The sequence below is a fragment of the Sarcophilus harrisii genome, chromosome 2 (genome assembly GCF_902635505.1).
Source record: "Sarcophilus harrisii chromosome 2, mSarHar1.11, whole genome shotgun sequence".
NCBI lineage: Eukaryota > Metazoa > Chordata > Mammalia > Dasyuromorphia > Dasyuridae > Sarcophilus > Sarcophilus harrisii.
The window spans coordinates 559,334,058-559,356,706 of NC_045427.1; the positions used below are offsets into that span (position 1 = coordinate 559,334,058).

At 38.7% G+C, this 22,649-nt stretch overlaps 3 protein-coding genes across 4 annotated transcripts in view; 2 read left to right on the forward strand and 1 right to left on the reverse strand.

The window, feature by feature from the left end:
- The first annotated feature begins 2,339 nt into the window (after positions 1–2,339).
- On the forward strand, positions 2,340–18,087 carry TAF5 (TATA-box binding protein associated factor 5). Its single transcript, XM_031955780.1, is given in 12 exon segments — positions 2,340–2,926; positions 2,928–2,971; positions 5,996–6,233; positions 8,387–8,702; positions 9,051–9,214; positions 9,319–9,454; positions 11,625–11,745; positions 12,202–12,331; positions 13,926–14,090; positions 16,005–16,182; positions 16,392–16,569; positions 16,830–18,087. Coding segments are annotated over 12 exon segments (2,475 nt in total). The 3' UTR covers positions 17,048–18,087.
- On the reverse strand, positions 18,085–22,436 carry ATP5MD (ATP synthase membrane subunit DAPIT). Its single transcript, XM_003755408.3, has 4 exons — positions 22,180–22,436; positions 19,698–19,794; positions 19,519–19,611; positions 18,085–18,216 (listed from the first exon to the last, which is right to left on the reverse strand). The coding sequence occupies exons 2-3, from the start codon at positions 19,782–19,784 to the stop codon at positions 19,522–19,524; spliced, it is 177 nt and encodes a 58-aa protein (XP_003755456.1). The 5' UTR covers positions 19,785–19,794; positions 22,180–22,436; the 3' UTR covers positions 18,085–18,216; positions 19,519–19,521.
- Positions 22,437–22,506: 70 nt separating this feature from the next.
- Positions 22,507–22,649, forward strand: part of PDCD11 (programmed cell death 11) — a 37,733-nt gene continuing 37,590 nt past the window's right edge. The window contains exon 1 of one of the 2 annotated variants that reach the window (XM_012541595.3): positions 22,507–22,645. The gene's annotated coding sequence lies outside the window, so the exon portion shown is untranslated. The remainder of the gene's footprint in view (positions 22,646–22,649) is intronic. The other variant, XM_012541590.3, reaches the window with a different exon arrangement.

Sequence of the window (22,649 nt, forward strand, 5' to 3'; positions counted from 1 at the left end):
GTCTCCTCCCCGCCCCCGCCTATTCAGGACAAGGGCGGGGTGATGGAGAGCAGGTGAAGAGGGCGGGGCTCATGACCCACACCTCCTTAAAGAAACCTCGACAAAATTTGAAAAAAGCTAGTAGAAAGAGCTCTGGATTCATCTAAAAGCCCTGGAACCTTAGTCCATGGCATAAAAATGAGAGTTCCAGAAGGGCTGGGATTGTTTTTTGCCTCAATAAGTGCTTAATAAATACTTTATTCTCTAATCCACTTTATTACCCAGTAAACCGAGTTAAGTGCATTTTCAGTTTCTCTTTTTAAAAAATATATTTTATTTCCCAGTTACCTATAAAACATTTTAATATTCATTTTTTAAAGTTTTTAGTTCCAAATTCTTACTTCTATCCTGCTTACCCCCATCCTTGAAGAATCAAGAAATTTTATATAGATACTATGCGGAAGTCATAAAAAACACTTTTCCTTCTTAGCTATGTTGCAAAAAGAAAATTCCAGTTTCTTTTCTCTCTTCCACTACTCTTCTCTTTTCCAATTTAGATGAGATTGTGTTACCGAATCCTCTCTTCTCCACCCCCACTCTGATCTGTTCTTTTATTTGATATTATATTTTGTAGCACCACTTTTTAAGAAACATCGTTTTAAGTCCACTCCACAAATACTTTTTTCTTAGTCTGGGATACCCTAGAATCTAATGTCCCAGATTTATGACTAGGAAGTTTTATAATAAAACATTTAGTAAACTGAGCCTGACTAAGGCTCCTCAGTTGGAGAGTGAGGATGGTAGAAAACATGGAGATATCCAGGAAACTGAAGGTAGATGCTTAAGGAGACTATCCTCCTCCACAAGAATGGAGTCATTTGCTAATTTTCTATTTAAATTAATTAATCTTTATTACTAGATGCTAAGGTTACTTGTTTCTTAATACTTGACATTTAAGAAGCTTGATTACAGGGGATTCGAAAGGGATAGTGTGATAACTTATAGTAAAAAGACAGGGGAGAAGGCCAAAATAGGGGCTTTAAATCAAAGATGTCCTGTTACACAGTAGTATGTTAAGGCTAGAAAAGCCCTTAGAGATCTTTTTTAGTTCAACTTCTTAATTTTACAAAAGAAGGAACTGGCTTTGAATGAGGGATGGGGTTGTGGTGAACTAGCCTTGGGTCACAGAGGAAGATTCATTTCACTTACAGAAATTAAGACTGAGTTGAGGTGGTCTCAAAGAGAGCCTAACTAAACCTTGTGGCTCAGCAGTAAAGTCAAGAGTGAAGATAACAAATTTGGGGATCATCTGCATAGAGTTAATGATTGAAGCTATTCTTGCCAAGCTGAAAAATGATTTTAAGAAAAGTCTTTGAGGAGCACCCTGCCGCAAAAACTGTCAGTCCTTGTTATGCACTGCCTAAATAAGCCAGGCACACTGCAGTTTATTCATTTATTAAAGAGAGTGAGTGACGCGCTTTTTGACACAGCCCCCAGGCACTGGAAATTTGGCAAACCAGAGGACTTCCTTCAGTAAGGAGTCAGAACATGGGCCACTTCCTATGAGGTCAAAGCATGCTTGCTCCCCAGTTCCATTAGAGGTGCCCTGGTCCATTAGAGCAAGTGATTCTGGAAATACTGTCCTTGACTTCCTTGTGTATTTCTAGGAGTGGAATCAAAACTATACGGTGTTTGCTACGATGATAAAGCCTGACCCCAAAGAGCTAAGAGATTCTATCTCCCTTCTCTTCTTTGAAGAGGTCAGAATTACGGGTGTGGAACATCAGACTTGATGCTCAGTTTTGCTTGCTTCTTAAAGGTCTTTTTGTAACCTTTTTATACCTGGTGGCTTTCTAGGAGGGAGAAGAGGAATCTATGTTCGAAAACGAAAATGATGCAAACCTAAAGAAACGAAAAACTCGTACATGTCTCTTCTTGAGTGCTCAGGGCATTTGAAGGGAGACGAAAGAAAAGAGGCTAAAATGAAGGTCAGAGGTGTCCGTCCTGCCCACCTTCCCGTCCCCTGCTGCAAGCAGCACAAGGCTTCCTTGTCCGCAGCAGCGAGGCCGAAATAAGGCTTTTTTGTGCCTAGTTCTAGGTCAAATGTCAGGAGTAAGGCCTTTTAACACGCCAGTGCTTATAGCGGAGACTTAAAAACGTTTGGGGACCACGAAAGTGCCAATTCATCACCTGCTCCTTCCGAAGCAGGAATCTTCGGTCCCTAGATATTTCCGCCCCCGGCTGCTCCTCGGCTGCCGTAAACCACGCCACTGTGTTGTCGCAAAGCGTCCTCCACCCCGCCCTCGCAGCGACGGAAAGGTGGCCACACTTAGCGGCCGGCTGGGGAGCTCGGCTGCAAGATGGCGGCGCTGGCAGAGGAGCAGACGGAGGTGGTGATCAAGCCCGATCCGGAGGGACCGCCCGCGCTCCCTGCCACGCAGCCGGGCGACTGTCCAGGCGAGGGCAGCGGGGGCAGCCACAACAGCAGCCATAACGGAGGCGGAGGCGGCGGTGTCGCGGCGGCCTCAGCCGGCGGCGATGGCGGGACCCCGAAGCCCGCCGTGCCTCCTCCGGCAGCTGCGGCGGCGGCGGCGGCGGCGGCGACAGCAGCCCCGGGGGGCGCGGCCGGGGCTCCGGCAGCGGCGGCCGAGGGCATCGCCTCTCAGGACCGGCAGACCCTGCTGGCCGTGCTGCAGTTCCTGCGGCGGAGCAACCTACGCGAGTCCGAGGAGATTCTGCGGCGCGAGGCCCGGCTGCTGGAGGAGGCGGCGGGAGCTGGCGCCCAAGGGGAGGTGGACGGACCCGGGGCCGAGGCCACTAGTGCGCTGCTGAGCCGGGTGGCCGCCGCCGCCGCCGCCGGACCCACCGGCCCGGGCCCCGGCTCGGGCTCCGGCCCCGGCCCCGGCGCCTGCCCTGCGTCCGCGGGCCCCGGTGCCTCGGGGCCGGCACGGGAGCTCGGGGGCCGCTCCGACCGCGGTCGCTCCTGCCAAAGGTGGGTCAGAGGGTCCCCGGGGCGCGGCGGGGATGCCCGGCTAGCTGTCAGGGGCTGCCGGCCCCGCTCGTCTGCGGGTTTGGTTTGAATTTCCTGGGCCCGCCTCTCCGGCCGCAGCCCGCCCCCTTTCCGGAGCGCGCCCAGCGCGTGGGCACAGCCTCCTTCTGGAGCCTAGCGCTGTCCTTGCCCGCCCGCCCGCCTGCCCGCGGGGATACGCAGCAGGCGGGCGGGTGAATGGAAGGAGGCACTGAAGCTGATGGATGGATGGATGGATGAATGGAAGAACGGACAGACGGAAAGATGGACGGAAGGATGGGTTGGACTGAAGGATGGATGAAAAATAAAATATGAGTGGATGGAGGGATGCATGAATGAGTGGAAGAATGGACAAGGCAGAAGGATGGATGGATGAATGGTTAGACTGATGGATGGATGGAGGGACGGATGGACAAGTGGAAGAACGATAGGTGAATGGATGGATAAATGAAAGGATGATGGAAGAATGGATGGAAGGATGGCTGGTTTGATTAATAGATGAGTGGAAGAATGGAGCATCTGATGGATGGATGGAAGGGTAGAAAATTGATGGGATGAATAGATGAATGAACAGAAGTGTAGGTTTATGAGCACAGGCGTGGATGTCAGCCTTCTGCAAACCCAGGACCATCTTGGAGGCATTGGCGCTGAGGCACCTGGGGCTTCTGGGAACCCATGGTTGCCCCCATGTTACTGTCCCCTAGCCTTGCTACGCTGTGCTTTAAAAGGCTTTCTATCACCAACCACCTATTCTGCAGTCCTTGGCTGACCCTCATATCCAGACTTGGAAAAACTGACTCCTGGAATCCAAAATACCCTGTCTTGCTGTTTTGTTTCTGCCCTCCAGTATGGAATCAGCATGCTTGATATGAAGAGCTTTTTGATGGGGTGCTATGGAGTTTGCCACAGAAATGAGAGTTTACAATCCAGTTGGAGAGAGAAGATAGATCCAATGTAGAACAAAAAAATCGCAGCCTCCCAGCTTCCAAAATTCTACCTTCTACAGGAAATCATTACCTAGTCCCCTTAATTCTAGTGCTTTCTTTCTTTTGATTATCTCTAATTTGTACTCTAAAGTAGGGCTTCTTAAACATTTTCCACTAGCAACTCCTTTTCAAACAAGATGTTTTTACATGACCCTGGTATATAAGTATACAAAATAGGTATACAAATCAAACATTTATTGATAGCATCATAATTTCATGACTCCCACATTCAGTTACATAATTGAACTACAATTTAAGAAACTGTGCTCTGTTTGTATATATTGTTGACAAATTTTTTTCTTTCGTTAGATTGTGAGCTCCTTGTCTTTTTCCTTTCTCTCTCAATACTTACTACAGTTCCTGACATATTGTAGGGCCTTAATAAATATTTACTGACTGACATGATATGTGACTAAGTGACAAAATTAGTGTTATAGGAAATTAGTGATACAGGAATTCACACTGTGATATTGAATGAGGGCTGGGAAGATCTGGTAAAAGGTCAGATTTGAGCTGGACCCTGAAGTTTAAGTATGATCTAGGTGAGTGAGAGGGGGAAGAACAGCAACTCCAAACAAAAATTATCTAGTATTTGGCAAACCAGCCTGGCTGGACCAAGGAGGCTTTCAGAGAAGAGTAGAAAAAGATAAGACTGGAAAATTTTATAGGATTTTTTTTCCCTTGGGGGATGGAAGTTGTACAAGGGTGTGTGACTTTTTAGGAATATTCCTGTACATATGGTAGATTTTAGAAGTTGACTCTTTTATTAACTTAAAGGAGAAGGGAAGAGAAGAAATATTTATATAGCACTAAGCACAACCTGTAGTGTAGAAAAGCAAAGCTTTTAGATAGCTTACATGTCTGGAACTCTCTCTGGCACTCTTACCTATTCAGATCACAGTTAAGACATAAGAAGTAAGCAAAAATAGTTGCTAAAATAGATCTCTCAAAACTAATGTAAAAAATTCACGTACATTACTTTGAGCCTGTTGGCTTGTATTTTACATATAATTCTAACAAGTTTACTTGTTTAGTTTCCAGATGGGAAATTGAATATTATAAGGTAAAGGCTATCAGTAATAAAAAGTGACAACTAATAGTGGAAAGAGAAGTTGTAGTATAAAACAAAGAACTAGAAAAGTATAGTAGTCTTGAGTCATTGAGTATAAGAACAAACCACTCTCTCCTGTTTAATTTTAGTGTGTGTATGTGTGTCTGTGTGTGTAGTATTTACTTTCCTTTCTGTGTATATATTATATTCTCCTTCCTCCAAGAATGCATGCTCCTTGAAGGCAAGGACTATTTCATTTTTTCCTTTTTAGTCCCCAGCACCTTGTACATAGTAGGCATATATTAATAGATCCCAAGGTATTACTATTTCAGCCTAGTATAGCAATTAATATTTATAATGATGACCCTTAAAATATTAAAAACTACAGAGATTAGAACCGGCATCAAGTAGAATGTACCAAGTTGAACTGAAACAAGCCAAAGATTCTAAAAGGTAGAGATAAAGAAGTGCATTCCAGGTCCTGGGATGGAAGATGGAATGCTGAATTGCAGAGATAGCCCAGAAACCAGTCTGACTGGAATGTAGAATGCATAAAGAATATGTAACATGAAATAAATCTTGAAGGATAGATTGGAGCCAGATCATGAAGGACTTTATGTGCCAGGCATATTGGATCTATATGAGTGATAGTGCCATGACTATTTAAAGAATGGTAAAATCACATTTTTAAAATGAAATCGCTCAGAAAAACTATTAATTATTTTTGCTGTTTGGTTTTGGATTATTTGATAGTCGCCACAGAAATACAAGCTGGAAGATGAATGTGGCAATATGGAGAGACCTAGAAACAAGTTCTAATTCTTTTGTCAGTCAGGGGAGAGGAAGAGAAGGATGAGGAATGGATGTGAGTTATGTTTCACTCCTAGATATTATCCTAGAGGTTTTGTAGTATTTCATTCCCCCTGAAGTATTTTTTTTTTCTTTTTGCAGTTGGAGTAGTTGCTGTAGAAGACCAGCCTGATGTCAGTGCAGTGTTGTCTGCCTACAATCAACAAGGAGATCCAGCAATGTATGAAGAATACTACAGTGGACTGAAACATTTCATTGAATGTTCCTTGGACTGTCATCGAGCAGAATTATCTCAGTTATTTTATCCTCTATTTGTACATATGTACTTGGAATTGGTCTACAATCAGCATGAAAATGAAGCAAAATCATTCTTTGAGAAGTATGTGAATATCCTTGTACTTGAGTACATTGAGGTTGTCCATGTATAATATTGTAGAATTACAAAATTTCAGAGCTACAAAGACTGTTTGAAGTGATCCAGCTCACTCTCTTTCTAATTACATAGTAAATAGGAGACCCAGATGATTTAAATAACTTTCCAAGTGTCACAAATATCATTAACTAGTAGCAGGATTAGAATTAGAACTCAAATCTTGTGACTCCTAGCCTAAATCTCTTAGCCCTTCAGCAGGATTTCTCACAAAAGTATATATTTCTTTGTGTTTTTATTATAAAATAGTATAGCATGACTGAAAATGTAGAAGAATCTCCAGTGACAGGATTACTTCCAAGAATTTATTTTTATTTTACTCCAATCATTAAGAAATTACTTCTTGTTTACATTCTCTTCAAGTTCTTCTGGGTAAATGAACAGAATAAGAGACTTTCTTTCCTTGCTTTGTATTTGTGTTTGCCAGTACTTTTTTTGGACCACAGGGTGCAAGTATTGATGATACACTCAGGGCCTGGCCCTGAGCTGAATGCTCAGTCTCCATTCATTTGCTCAGGAGATTAAAACTTCTAATTTCAGCTAAGCTTCTAATTAAACTTCAGAGTACAACTGACATTTCATAAGAAAATAATGTATCACTAACAAACAATGTTCTATTGGTATTCCAAAGTCAACTTGTCCAAGACAGAACTTATTTCCCCAAGCCCACTCCTTCCCTACAATCCTGGCCCTACCATTCACCCAGCCAACCATGCTTGAAATCTTGTGGTGGTGTCTTGACTTTTTTCTTCCTTCCCTGTCATGTCTAATCAATCACCTCGTCTTTTAGATGCAGCTGTCATAAGATAAGGCACTCCTTTTGAATCCTGTTCTGCTCCTCAGGACTTGTAGGACCATGACCTAGTCATTGATCCTCATGGCATCTTAGTCTCTGCACTCTAGGATAGGGGGATTGTTCTGTATGACCTAATCTCTACCTCTGGATCCTGATTCCCTGTCTGGCTCTATTGTCATTTCCCAAGGGCAGTCCATTTGTTACCACCTGCTTGGACTGCTGATCTTCCTACCCACCGTCAGTTTCTTGTTTTGCCAATTCCTCACACTGCTACCAGACTCATGTTTGCATAGATCTGCTCCTGTTCGTCCTCTGCTGAAAATTTATAGCTCCACACTGCCTGTAAAGCCCAGGCTCCAGTTAGCTATTAAAAGTCTCCTAAAATCCAGCGCCTCTTTATCTTTCAGACCTCATCACTCATAACTCACTTCCAATTCATTTCAAAGCAATGTGTTAACACTTATAGTCAAATTGAATTATTCCTTGTCCCACATATGCACATATACCATTTATACCATTATTTTATATGTAGAATGCCTGTTGTTATCCCCCTATCCCCCAATCCCTTTTTTGCTTCTTGAAATACTGCCTATTCCTGAAGATGTCTATACAGAGCAAAGGCTATTTCTGGAAAAGCCTTCCTCAGCCCCTTTCTTAAACATTCTTTTCAGAAATTCTCTTTACTTCCTCTGATTTCATATGGTACTTTATACTTATTTTATGCCATTCTATTCTATTTTTCCCTATAATTACTATGTTATTAGTTAGTATTCCATTGTATAGTATTTCTATATCATAAAATTTCAGACCTGGAAGGAACCTTTGAAGTGAACTTTCTATATGCAATTCTTTGCTTTCTACTATATTTTAAGCTCAAAAAGGTTAGCTACTATATCTTAATTGTTTAAAATATCCTTCTCCTTCCTTGTTATGATGACAACTGTGATCCCAGCCACCCAACAGGCTGAGGCTGGTGGATTACTTAGGCTTGCAGGAGACTAGAGTGTTTATATCAAGTCTGGCCCCCTTAGGTTTAGTAATATATATTATTTACTTCTCTTGTGTTGTGCATTTCGTTAATAGATGAAATGCTTATTATAAAGTCTTAATGGCAGAATTTGAGAACTGAATTAGAATAAGTTAAAATGAAATTCATTTCTTAATACGCTGTGTTAATCCCTGTTTAGCAGATGTGCTTTAAAGGGGCAGCAACATTACTTCAGGATATATGGGAGGGAAGTAAATACTATAATTATAATGAAGAAAAAACTAGTTATTAAAATTAATCTTTTAAAAATTGAATTAGGTTTCATGGCGATCAGGAATGTTATTATCAGGATGACCTTCGAGTGTTATCTAGCCTTACCAAAAAGGAGCACATGAAAGGGAATGAGACCATGTTGGATTTTCGAACAAGTAAATTTGTTTTGCGCATTTCCCGGGATTCTTATCAACTCTTGAAAAGACACCTCCAGGAGAAACAGAATAACCAAATATGGAACATAGTCCAGGAGCACCTGTACATTGACATCTTCGATGGGATGCCTCGGAGTAAGCAACAGATAGATGCTATGGTGGGAAGTTTGGCCGGAGAGGCAAAGCGAGAGGCAAATAAGGCAAAGGTATGGGCCCAGTCCCGGGACACGTATCATGCAGAGAATCAGAATCAGGACCATTTCCAATGGATCGGCTCACACATTCTTTTAACCAATCAATTTGTCAATAAGCATTTATTAAGCACCTGCTGTGTGCTGGCCGCTATGCTAAATTTAAGAGTCTCTGGGGCTATGTAGTAAAGTGACATTACAGTGACAGGGATGTTTTGTTTTCTAAAGAATGGGTATACATAGTTTGTTTTAAACACCAATCATCTTATCAACATCTTACTTCACTGTGCATTAGTGGGAAAGTGCATTAGAAATGCCTGAAAGTATATATATTTTTGAAATATTTGCTCTTTTGATTTGTAGGTCTTTTTTGGATTGTTAAAAGAACCAGAAATTGAAGTTCCTTTGGATGATGAAGATGAAGAAGGGGAGAATGAGGAAGGAAAGCCCAAAAAAAAGAAACCTAAAAAAGATAGTATGGGATCTAAAAGCAAAAAACAAGATCCTAATGCTCCACCTCAAAACAGGTTAGAAAGGAACTTTGGCAACTAGATGAGCTTTCCCATGAGGGCACTCATCTCTGCCATTATCAAAGCATTATTTGACAAGCTGTTTTGTTTTTTTTTAATAGAATTCCTCTTCCTGAATTGAAAGATTCAGATAAGTTGGATAAGATAATGAATATGAAAGAAACCACGAAACGTGTGCGTCTTGGTCCAGATTGTTTACCTTCCATCTGTTTCTATACATTCCTTAATGCATATCAGGTTGGTAAAATATTTATGGAAATTTAGGATAGAATAGTTTGAACTGATTGTGAAAAACTACCTGTGAAATATAGTTAAAATAAGCCTACTAATTGGTTTTGGAGGGGGAAGATATAACTTTACTGTTTGACTTATGAAAATGAATGACATATGAATATGATTTCATTAAAGATAGAACCTAGAAAAGACAGATTTCCATTTCTTAGAAAGTTTTTGATGTTTGCAGCCATCACACTTAAATGTCAACTTATTTTTAAATTCAATCAGTAGAATTCTCTAGAATTATGTTAACTTTTAAGAAATAGGAAGCATCATGATTTTGTTCTGCTAGGCTTGGGAAGTTTCTATAGTTTGTATAAACTATATAAGTTTAAAAGTTTATACTTGAAATTATACAGTACTGTGCATAAATTGTCTTTGTGTGTTTATTACAAAAATTACCATTAATTATGTACTTCAGGCAAAATGTAAATGACTTAAAATTAAAAGTAAAAGGAAAGAGGTAGGTGGAAGGTAGTGAAAGATCACCTTGATGGCTATTCAGTTATATTGATTGCTTTGAGGAAGTGGGGTTTTATCCAACTTTGCTTTTTTTCTTTTTTGGAAGGTAGTCAGGGTTAAGTGATTTGCCCAGAGTCACACAACAAGTGTCTGAGACGGAATATGAACTCAGGGCCTCCTGATTCTAGAATCAGTGTTCTATCATTTTGCCACCTACCTGTCCCCCCATTTTTTTTTTAATCATAGGAGAATTCTCTCCCATGCACTCTCAAACTTAATAAGGTAGCAGCCAGTGTGTTTTGATCATTTGTTTTCATAGATTTAATTTTGGTGGTTCTTTTCCAGATATAAAATAACACTTGATAACATTTTTATACTCCTTTTATGTCCCTGTCATATCCTGCTTTATATTATCTGTGCAGCAGTCAATCAACAAGCATTTGTTTAGCACCCACTGGGTGCCAGGTGCTGAAAATACAAATGCAGAGAATGAAAGGATCCTTACTCATAAAGTGTTTACATTCTATCAAGGGAGATGAGTATATATAGGATAGTTCAAGGGAGATAGAGGACCTAAAGGGGGACAGCACATTATTAGGAAAGCTTATTAATGTAGAGAGTGGTCCTTGAGCTGCTTCTTGGAGGAAGTGAGGGGATTCTCTGAGGTAAAGTGAGGAAAAAGTGAATTTGATCTAGATGTGGGGGTAGTCAGTGCAGAGGTGTGAGTGCCATTTATGAGAACTAGACAGAGGTCGAGTTAATTGAAGGGTAAAGGAAAAAAGGAGTAACATGAGGTCAGAAAAATGGATTGGGCTAGGTTGTAAGGGGCTTTAAAAGCTTAACAGAAAGGCTGACATTTGATTCTAGAAGCAGTAGGAAGCTACTGGAATTTCCTGAGTAGGGGAGCTGTGACTTGGTCAACTCAGACTCACATAGTCTATCAGCTATGAGACAGAGGTCACAAACATCACAATGTTGCCTGGCCCAGCATTTCCCTGCTGGCTGTCCCCAAGGAGGGGAACACTCTTTACACCTTGTCTGTCTTCAGATGTAAACTCCTTGAGGGCAGGGAACTGTTTTCTCCTTTTCTTTGTATCCCCCATTCTTAAAAAAGTACTTGTCAACTGATTGATTGTGCAGAAGATGGGGGGGTGGGGTATGTGCAGAAGGAGTTTAAGCAAGGAGACCCATTAGGAAGCCAGAGCAGGAGCCCAGATTAGAAATGAGATGAGCTCAGACTAAGATGGTGATTGTGTGAGCAGAGAGGAATCATATACAAAAGATTGTTGAGGAGGGAGAAACCGTTAAGATTTGCCGAGGAATTGAATATGTGGAGGGAAGAACTGAAGATAAGGCTAAGATTGCAGATCTGGAAGACCAGAAGAGTGATGGGAACTTTGACAGAAAGAGGGAAATTTAGAAGAAGGGTGGATTTGGGAGAAAGGTGAGTTCTGTTTTGGACATACAGAGAGGAGATACATGTATCTAATTGCTAAATTAGAAATTTTTGACAGAAGGCATGTCATCTTATTTTTGGTGCCCTTGGCACTCTCCCTTTCCCAGTATAATGCATGGCATATAGTAGGAACTTAATATTTTTTCAGTATAAAATGAGTGTATTATCTGTGGTATGATTTCCCATTAAAACTTCCTTCCCTTTTACTGATAGGGTCTCACTGCAGTTGATGTCACTGATGATTCCAGTCTGATTGCAGGAGGTTTTGCTGACTCCACTGTTAGAGTATGGTCTGTGACTCCCAAAAAACTTCGTAGTGTGAAGACAGCAACAGGTAATAGAGATTTTTTTTTTCATTTACTTGTCTATAGTACTAGAAATCCATAAAGTACACGAGTTTTTGATCTTAAAAGTGATTGTCATAAACTTCTATTCCACTTAGTTTTGTTTCATCTTTTTAAGATACAAGTGATTTTCCCCTACATTCCTTGAATGTTTAACAAACACTAGAATATCATGTGAAAAATTTGGCTGAGGGTTTTCATTTTATATACAAAAAGAGATGATTTCAAAATGAAAGAAAATAATAAATTAGAGCAAAGCCTCATTTTAAGGGAAACTGGTTTCTAATAGTAATATTTTAGTATAAAATACTGGACAAAAATCTTAAAGAATGAGATAAAAAATAAAAGCCCTTAATTGTTTAGATGAGTGATGTATTCTGTTAAGTTGTGATGTGCAATTTTTTGCAAGTGTCATTTAAATTATTGCTATCTGGAATTTTTTCTAGATCTCAGCCTTATAGATAAAGAATCAGATGATGTTTTAGAAAGAATCATGGATGAAAAAACAGCAAGTGAATTGAAGATTTTATATGGTCACAGTGGACCTGTTTATGGGGCAAGCTTCAGTCCTGACAGGTAAAATATGAAAAGCAGAAGAGGTAAATAAGATAGCATCATATTGTGACTGGACAGAATATTTTTTAAAACTGCATTATGCAAATTAAGATATTATTGAAAAGTTCTAAAATTATACATATTCATGATTAGATTTAAGGATCTTGCCTTTTGTTAACTTACTTCAGGGCCCCAATACAAAGGAATAACAATTAAAACACTGGCATGGTAATAAAAACCTTCTGAAGATGTCTCTTCAAAAGTTGTCATGGGAAACTTACTTGTTTGAAAATTCAACATGATCTCATCCCTTTTCATTTGTTTTTGGAAAGGCTGATTAGCAGTCATATATCATCCTGGTATGTAGCACTTTGAGTGCCTTACTAGAAACATTTTCTCCTACATGAAACTCTCTGAATTGGAGGTTCTGTTTTGAATATTTGATGGGTCATACTGGGCTCAGCTACCCCTCACTGTCTACTGCTATTTGAATAAACTTCCTCATTGATATCTGATACCCTGTAAATAAATGTAAAGGACATAATTGCACATGATTGAGACTTTCATCCTGTTATAATCAGAAGATCGATGAAAACACTTCTTTAATTCTATTTTAAGAGTTAGGAGAAAAGCCCACTTGGAAGAAACACTGAATAGCTAATATTAAAGACTAATATTCAGTATTTGATTTGAAGTTAGAGGACTCAAGTATGAATCATAAGGTACCCACGCTATCTAGGATCATATCCTGATTTGTAAAAATGTGAAGGATAATCCATGATTCTGTAAAGATGTCTCTGGTGGATCGCTAAAGCTTATTCCCCCAAGAATAAGGAGAACATTCTATAAAGTTATAATCCTATAAAGTTACATAGTCAATGTATTCTTAGCTGAGAATTTTCACTTGGATACACTTATCTCTTCCAAAAAATAATCGTTCAGTCACTAAAATTTTTGAAGGGCAAGAGTTTGCCTTATGTATAAAATATCTTAAAGATTGTTTTCTTATGGGTGGGTAAGGATAATACTGTATTTTCAGTGCTTAGCCATAAAAATACTTTCTGAGAACTTGAATTTTACGTTAATTTAAGGTGACATGAGAATGTAGTTAGCATTTCTATAAATGTTGGCAAAAAGAACTCACTTTAAGTGTGGTTTACAAAAAGCTTCCCAACCCTATGTGGAAGTTCAAGCGGAAATTATGTGTTAGCATATAACTACCTGGCTTTGATTTGAATTCTATCTCCAAAGTTAGGTTTTTGCCTCTCGGCAAGTTACTTCAACTCAGCACTTAACTTCAGTTTTTTGTTAAAGTTCAAATGAAATAATTTAAGTGCTTTGCAAGCTTTTACCCTACAGAAATTATTCTGACCCATAATGCCTAGTACAGAGTTATACATAAAGTAGGTGTTCAATTTTGAGCACTTTGGAAGTTTCTATTCCTGTACTGTTATTTTGTCTAGAAACAAAGTTAGCAAATTATTAACCTACTCTTCCTAACATTAATATTTGTATTGTTCATAGAGATTCATTGATTTCTTTATATCCTTAGGAGAAAATGGAGCCCAATTTACATTTAGGATAGAAATCACATTTATCTTTTTTTTCCTTGTAGAAACTACCTACTTTCCTCCTCTGAAGATGGCACTGTTAGACTTTGGAGTCTTCAAACATTCACTTGTTTGGTGGGATACAAAGGACACAACTATCCAGTGTGGGACACACAATTTTCTCCATATGGATACTATTTTGTGTCAGGAGGACATGATAGAGTAGCTAGGTAAGAATATAAATTTTACTTGTCAAAGAGGAAGATGAAGTTTTAATTGGAACAAGAATTTTCCATATATGGTTTTAGTTATTCAGTATCCTTCAAGCAACAAACCTTAAAATGGCACTGAATCATATTTTAAAGAATGGTAAACTGACACATTTCTATGCCATTTGTACTATGCTAAAAATTAATCATACTTATAAATTTCAAAATTAACATGGAAACAGGAGTTGCATCTGAATGAGAATATACTACTTGCAATTCTGTGAATATCACTAGCGCCACCCCCCCCCCCCCCCCCCCCCCCCCCCCCCTCCTTTCTGCTATTTCATAATGAAACATCATCTTTTGTAGAGTGGGGCTAAAAGAAATTGAATTCTGATATGGACAAAATAAAATGTTCCTATTGATTTTTTAAAAGTAGATTTTCTTATGTTTTTCTCTCTCTCCTTCACACCTCTTCTGTAACCAAAAAAATGTTAAAATGTGTCACTTGGAGTCTATGCAACATTTTGCTCTTATTCTCCTCCCTCCTTCCCATCCCCTGCCCAATCTTTTGAGAAGATACATTTTATTGTGTGTTCTTTGGAACTGAAATGGGTCATTATGATTACTTCAAGTATGGCTTCCTTTTAATACTTTTTTAAAAAATGTGCATTATTATAATCATAAATTATTCTACTTCTGTTTATTTCTGTATAGTCCATACAGTTCCCCAAATTATCTAAATTTCTTCTTTTTCCTAGTTTATGGCATTCCTCTATTATTTTGTTCAGCTATTCCTCATTTGATGAGCATCACTTTATTTGTGATGTCTTGTAACCACAAGGGCTGCTCTGAGTACTTTTGGTTTGTTTATATGGGAAAGAAACTCTAAATGCCAAAGTAAGAAAATCCATCCCAAATGTTTATAGAAACTATTTGTGTCTGACCTGTGGCAGAACATTCTCTGCTCCTACTGGTTTGAGTTGGACACAATAATGACTCTAACATATTGATGTCATTTTTGTCCTCTTCAAGAAAAAAATGACAGTAAATGACCTAGTGGGAGGATATGCTTTGTATTAGAAAAACTGGGTTAAAAGGTTAAGGTGAAGCATTTCTATCAATTTTCTCATGATTCTAACTTTTTTTCCAGAATGGTTAAACCATTTTAGTGCATCATGTTAAGAAATCCTACCACTTTCCTAGGGTAGACAGAATTAGAGAAAAACCATCATATAACTTAAGTCATCTAGTCTAATCTGAACCAGGAGTCCCTTCTACAAAATCCACAAGTAACATATTCAACCTTTCCTCAAAGGTCTCTCTTATCAGAACAGAACCCAAACTCTCTCCTGAAGCAGCACATTCTACTTGTGGATAGCTCTGGTTGATATGAAGTTTTTCCATATATAAAGCCTAGAGCTATACCAAATCAACTTATTTTTCTTAACAAAGTGGTTACATTAAAGGCAGCACTACTTTAATTTAAAAGAAAATAAATAAAATTCATGTCATTTTGCCCATGTATTAAATAAATATCGAATAAATAGATGTTAAATAAAATGTTAAGATGAAATTTGAAAAAAAACAAATAATTTCCAAATGATCCAAAGCACTGTTACATTTTTTAAATATAGGTTCCATACTTCATATTTAACTCACAGAAAGAAGTTATATATCCAATTGGTATAGAACTATAGATTTTTAAAAAGCCTCCTTCCAGAGAATCGTTACTTCCCTTCTCTCCCCCTCCATAGTAATTAGTATGTAACTGTCAACAAATTTTAAAAATAGAAATCTGCTTTTTCCTCGACAGTCATATATTTAATAAAATTTTAATTTTAGACATTTTTATTGTTTTTATGGTAGAATATACTAATAGGAACCTGTGTTTTATTATCTTTGTTTTAAAGCTGATCTTTTATTTCTGTTAAGGCTTTGGGCTACAGATCATTATCAGCCTTTACGAATATTTGCTGGCCACCTTGCAGATGTAAATTGTACACGATTCCATCCAAACTCTAACTATGTTGCTACGGGTTCAGCAGACAGAACAGTAAGGTTATGGGATGTCTTGAATGGAAACTGTGTAAGAATCTTCACTGGACACAAGGTAAATTATAACTTAAAGCCATCAACAAAATATTGCTTTATGAGAGAAAAATAGTTCTAATTTCATTAAGTTAATAATACATACTATTGCTTCAAATAGTGCTTTGTACCATTATTGGAATTTGTCCAAAATTTAATTCCCATTTTCTTTGTAGTTTGACAACTTTTTTTATTAAAAAAAAATGTTCACTTGTCTTTTTTACATTATAGGGACCAATTCATTCTTTGGCATTTTCTCCCAATGGGAGATTTCTGGCTACTGGAGCAACAGATGGCAGGGTACTTCTTTGGGATATTGGACATGGATTGATGGTTGGAGAATTAAAAGGTCATACAGACACAGTATGTTCACTCAAGTTTAGTAGAGATGGAGAAATTTTAGCATCAGGTAAGAAACTGGAAATAAAGTGTTGGAGGATGTGTTTAATAACTAATTCTGTATCTTTATTAGTTCTTAAAACTCTTTATTCTTTACCCCTTCAGAGCAATTCCAAACCTGCTGATTAATTATTCTTTTAGGCCCAATCCTACTTGATATTTTACATTGTTTATAATTGGTCATTTATCAGAAATCTTGTTAAAAGTACTAAAATGTGGTATTATAAAACATCAGAATTTGGTTGATGACATAATATACTGTTTCCACAGGGTCAATGGATAACACAGTTCGTTTATGGGATGCCATAAAAGCATTTGAGGACCTAGAGACTGACGATTTTACTACAGCCACTGGACACATAAACTTGCCTGAAAATTCACAGGATTTATTATTGGGAACCTACATGACCAAGTCAACACCAGTTGTACATCTCCATTTTACTCGAAGAAACTTGGTTTTAGCTGCAGGAGCTTATAGTCCACAATAAACTATCATCTATATTAAGACGACTTTTTGAAAGCTACTCTCTGGAAAAATAAAGATACTAAAAAGTAAAATACCTCAAAGATGAACACTTAAGCCACAAAAAGTGTCTTATCTAAAAGGATCTGGAAGGAGGCTGCCTGGAAATCTAAACTGGACAATAGTTCTACAGCAATTGCATATTTAACTATTTTCTGTGAGTTGGATACAAGGCATGGATGCTGTAGAAAGAAAACAGTGCTTTGGATTATGTGGAAACTATGCATTCTCTGTTCGAATTTCATCTTAATTTATTTTCTTTTAAAAAGAAAACCTGTAATTATTGACTTCAGTAATTTTTACCCACTTCAAGGTTCAAAGTCCTTAGTGTCCAATATAACACTAAGTTTATGTTGGTTGAACTCTTCCTGAATATATTCCTGATATGAAAAAAAAAATGAAATTTAGCCACTGTCTGGCATTTGATTACTTAAGTAGCAACAGATCTGTTGCCTACTTACAATAGTTTCCTATTTTTCACCTTAATTACATATGCTCTCAGCTCACTGAGATCAAATAAGCAGGGGTCTAGTCTTAATTTAAATAAACCTCTGGCCTCATGAGTAAATCTCACTGCACTATTTACAGAGGTCTGAGCAACTAATGCAAGTGCATCTGAGAATTTCATAAGCCAGCGAAGGAATAGCTCCTTTTAATAAAGAAATTCTCTTATGTGAAGATGACAATAAAATACTGATTCACATGGGAAGTGAATATGTTTCCTATGTTTCCCCAGTTCCCCTCCTTGTAACTAACTATCTTTTTTTGAGGGAGGTAGAATGAAGATCTTCAGCTAAACTTTGGTTTCAGTTAGCTGATATACAAAATATAATACACTTGAAGTCAAACGCAGACATTTCAGTTGCTTACCTCCAATACAGAGCCTTGCTTTGGGAAACTAAAAGCAGATTTAGACAGACAAGTCACTGCCAGTTTTCTGCCTTTGTTGTATTTTGTACAGTTTTTATATTTTTGATACCTTGTAAATAAAAACAAGTCAACTTTTCTGAGTTCATGTTTTATTTCAAGAACTATGTAGATCACATGCTAAATTGACAGCAGATCTTCCTTCAGCCAGGGAACTTGATGTTGGACAAAGTATACACATACACACACACACACACATTGGGACTCCTATAAAAGCAAAAACCAAAAACATAAATGTGAATACACATACTAATTCAAAGGCAAACATTTGTTAAACATTTGATTCCATAATCTTCACTTTAGAAATAGAACATATAAACAGAAGTTGAGAATTTAATAAACACTAACTAAACATCTAATGTGAACAGAACACTCTGTTAGCTACTCTTTTTCTAGGAAAGATACAACATGATATCTGCCCTTATAAAATTTAAGGTCCATTGAGAAGATATGATACATATAATTTAAAATACATAAATGCATGAGAAATGCAAGCTATGCTAGGTAAGCTTTGGAAGAAAAAGTGGATGTGAAGGTCAATACAAACTGGGAAGATGGGGGAGGTCAGCCTCATGCAGAGGGTGTAATTTGAATTGTATTAGAAAGTATAGAGATGTGATGTCCCAAGAAAGGAACATATTTATTCTACCCAACAAAATGCCTATCCATTGCAATTAATGCACATTAAAATATAAGTGCCTCAGATACTTCATTCATTCACTGCTACTATCCAAACATTCAGGAGATTATTTACTTGAGAAAAGGAACCACACAATCCAAACTATGACTTAAACTGTATGTTCTAAGGACATCAGTTTTATAATGATTAAAAACTAATTTAAGACTCGTGCAGAAAACTAAGTTTAATAGTGGTAAAGAGCAAAAATATGCTTAAAATTTTTTAATAGTATTTTATTTTCCTAAATACACGTAAAGATAGTTTAACATTCATTTTTATAACACTGTGTTCCAAATTTTTCTCCCTCCCTCCTTTACCTTCCCTCTCCCCAAGATATCCAGCAATATGATATAGACATTTCCAAATTTGTCATATTGTACAAGAAAAACCAGATCAAAAGGAAAAAAATGAGAAAGAAAACAACAAAAAGGTAAAAATACAAGGCTTCTATCAACATTTAGTTTCCATAATTCTCTCTGGATGTGGTTGGCATTTTCCATCCCTAGTCTTGGAATTGCCTTGAATCACTGCATTGTTGAAAAGAACCAGATGTGCTTAAAATTTTAAGACTACTACTTTTCCAAATATGTAAGTGAGGTAAAATTCAAATTCCTCAATCCCTTAAAAGTAACCAGAATAATGAGAAAATTACTCTCGAAAATAATAATATCCTTTTTTTTATTATTATTTTAGGCATTTTTCATAGGCAACATGGCCTATCAATAGACTTCTAAATCCAGAAACCCTACTCCAAGCATAGAATTCAACAACCAAAATGTGTAATTTGTGGTGCTCAGAGACAAGTGCTTTCACACACGTCAATATCTTACCATTTATGTTTCTTTTACAGCTGGAGTTTTTTTAGATCTTGTCTTGAAGTAAAGTATGAGCAAAGCGATTCCTCCATAAGTGGCCAGTACATACTGAATAAAAATCAACCAGAAAAGCAAAGTTACATCAAAATTAATTTAAGATAGGTTTGCCCAAAGAATCACCACTTAGTACTTACATTCCTTCTGCCAGTAAGGGTGTATGAATTGAAGTATTTCTTAAAACCAGTGAACTGATACTGACCGTCAGCTTCTGGACCTGCCATAATTGAAATCCTAAATATGAAGAAAAATCCAACAATTAATTGGTTTGGCTACAATCTGAATTGAGAAAATAAATTACATTTTTTGCAATGTAACTTAATACAACAACTAACTGAACAGCCATCTTCCTCCTTTCTGGTACTGGACTTCTTAATAACAATAGCTAACGTTTACATAGCACTTTAGTTTGCAAAACATTGTAAATTAAAAAACAGGCAGACTGATAGTTAAATGACTAGTCTCTAATGAAGGAGGATTTGATTACTTGTCCTGCTGATTCCAAATACAGCCCTTTATCCATTGCTGCCTCACTTTCCCATCATCTGATGTTCTAGCATTGGTGTACCTAAGACATCTACTTCTTTTGGGTAGAGAAGGGAAAACATTACAACCCAAATAATGAGAGCTTATAGTATATTTATATATAAAGCATTTTACATCCCATGTTTATACATAACTTTTTGCATGTTTTGCCTTTGCCTTTTAAGATAGTTGAGTACTCAGATATTTTACTTAATTGAATGTGATTCTGGGCAAGAAGACTGCACCTATCTCCCTGCCTGTTAAGTTAGGTGGTACAGTAAATAGAGCACCACACTTGGAGTCAGAACCTGAATTCAAACCTGACTTCAAACATGTGCAAGTTGTGTGGCCCTGGACAAGGATTTGCCTTGCAAAATGAGATGGAGAAAGAAATGGCAAATTATTCCAATATCTTTGCCAAGAAAACTCCAAATAGAGTCACAAGGAATAGGACTGACTGAACAGGACTCTCATAAAAATTAAGCGATAACTCTATAGTTAATTACAAAACAATTTTATAGTTACTTTATGTCTGATGAAACAAGAGAAGTTAATACAATTTGTTCAAAGTCAAAAGTTTATAAATGGCAAGAGTGGGACTAAAACATGGGTTTTCTGCCTGCAAATAGAAGACTTGTCAAAGCACCGCTACAATTTGCCTTTAAATCAATGTAGCAAGAAAATAAAATGAAGTTTCTAACCCTGCTCCTGCTAGAGATGTTAGGACAATCTGGTAAACAAACTGTTAAAATCTATTGTAGATTGTACAATGTTTCCAAGTTGTTGGAGACTCAATCTATTGATATATTGTATTTTCCTTTGGATATTTAATTTTCTATTGCTATGCTGGGGATTTTGTTGAGGTTCAAGATTCTGGGGATAACATTGTTACCTCCAGCTCTAAATCTACAGCCATGCGGAATCTTTTCTTATCTTTATACTGTGGGCTTGTTTAGTGTTTCACAAATAGAATTTTTTTTTTTTTTAAAGCCTTTTATTTACAGGTTATATGTATGGGTAATTTTACAGCATTAACAATTGCCAAACCTCTTGTTCCAATTTTTCACCTCTTACCCCCCCACCCCCTCCCCCAGATGGCAGGATGACCAGTAGATGTTAAATACATTAAAATATAAATTAGATACACAATAAGTATACATGACCAGAATCAGACTCTGAAATATTGTACAATTAGTTTCAAATAGAATTCTTAGGGCACTGGAAACCCAGATTACATTTTTGAATTTTCCAAAGCAAAGACAGGAAATGGACCTGTAATTCCATTGATACATGGAATTCTCAAGCAGATCACCACCACCCCTTTAATTAATAGTCTCCGACAACCCGGGGTCAGGCTGACGGGTGTGTCAGAGGCAGACCTTGACCCCGGCTATTCCCAATGTCAGGGACCAGTTTTCTGGGCTTTCACGCTGGGCTCTCTCATGTTCTCCAAAATAGCTCGCCCACAGTAGCACCATCTGCCTTACGGAGTTTCATTTTCTCTCCAGTTCCCTGCACTCAGGCGAGCCCCAAGTGCCTGGTTTTGGAGAAAATGCTAAGAGAACACGAGCGGGTGGCCAGACTCCCAAACGTGGACATCCTGTTTGCTCCTAGACTCCCGACTCCCTCCTTGGCCTCCAACTTTCCCTTCCTCGGCACCAAAGGTAGCCCGGCCTGACCACTCGACACGTGACCCAGGCCTCGTTTCCCCCCCTCCCCCTCGCAAGAGCCCGCTGTTTCTTCTGGATTACAGCTCACTAAGTTCTAGGGTCCCCCTAGTTCTGACATCTGGCAGGACTCTGAGTCCTCCTTCTTTTCTCTTCTTATTCCTAGGGCTTCCCCTCCCCCCGCTTTCCCGGCCCTCTCTCCCCACTTTTTTGGTTGCTGTAATACAAAAATCGGGGTGTGGGGAAGGAGAGGGGAGCGTGTTTCTGTGAACACGGCAGGGAACCACCTTAACAAGGAGTCCTCTCTTCGTCCTCCCTTTCCTCTAAACCTCCTCCCGCCCGCCGGTCCTGGCCTCCGTCGCGCGACCGACTATGAGCCATTAAATCACTCCCGCAGACTTCGCGGGGCAGCGGACTCTTGACTCACCGTGTGAAGTGCCCGGAAAAAGAAGTTAGAGGTCCGGGATCGTCCACAATTTACTCAGCCCACAGATGTATACGCCGCAGCCGCTGCCCTTCACTGTCCGCTGCCACAGACCCTTCCCCAACCCCGACCCGGAAGAGCTTGCCTCGACGCCCGCTAATAGGACCAGAGAATGGCAATTCTCGTCGTCGATTGGTTGGAGTTAGAACGCCTTTCTCCATCCGTTGTTGATTTCCCGCCCCCTCTTCCCTCGTCCCCTCCCACTTCCGTCAGCGCGCTCCCCTTTACCAGGGAGCGAGCGGAAGTAATTTCAGACGGCCCGATTTGCTTTCCGGAAGTGCTTTCTTGGACGCGCTGATCCACGTGGGGCTGAGCTGAAAAGCCGTAGCTGGGGAGAAGTTCTCCCTGGGCCTCCCCCTTCTGGCCTCTGTTCCCCGGCCCGCCGTTCGGACGCCGGCTCCCGGGACAGGTAA

Excerpts from the sequence above, each read along its gene's own strand:
- ATP5MD (XM_003755408.3), bottom strand. The coding sequence starts at position 19,784 with ATGGCAGGTCCAGAAGCTGACGGTCAGTATCAGTTCACTGGTTTTAAG. Across the intron at positions 19,612-19,697 it reads CCCTTACTGGCAGAAGGAAT|TATGTACTGGCCACTTATGG; the intron begins GTAAGTACTAAG and ends ATTTTTATTCAG.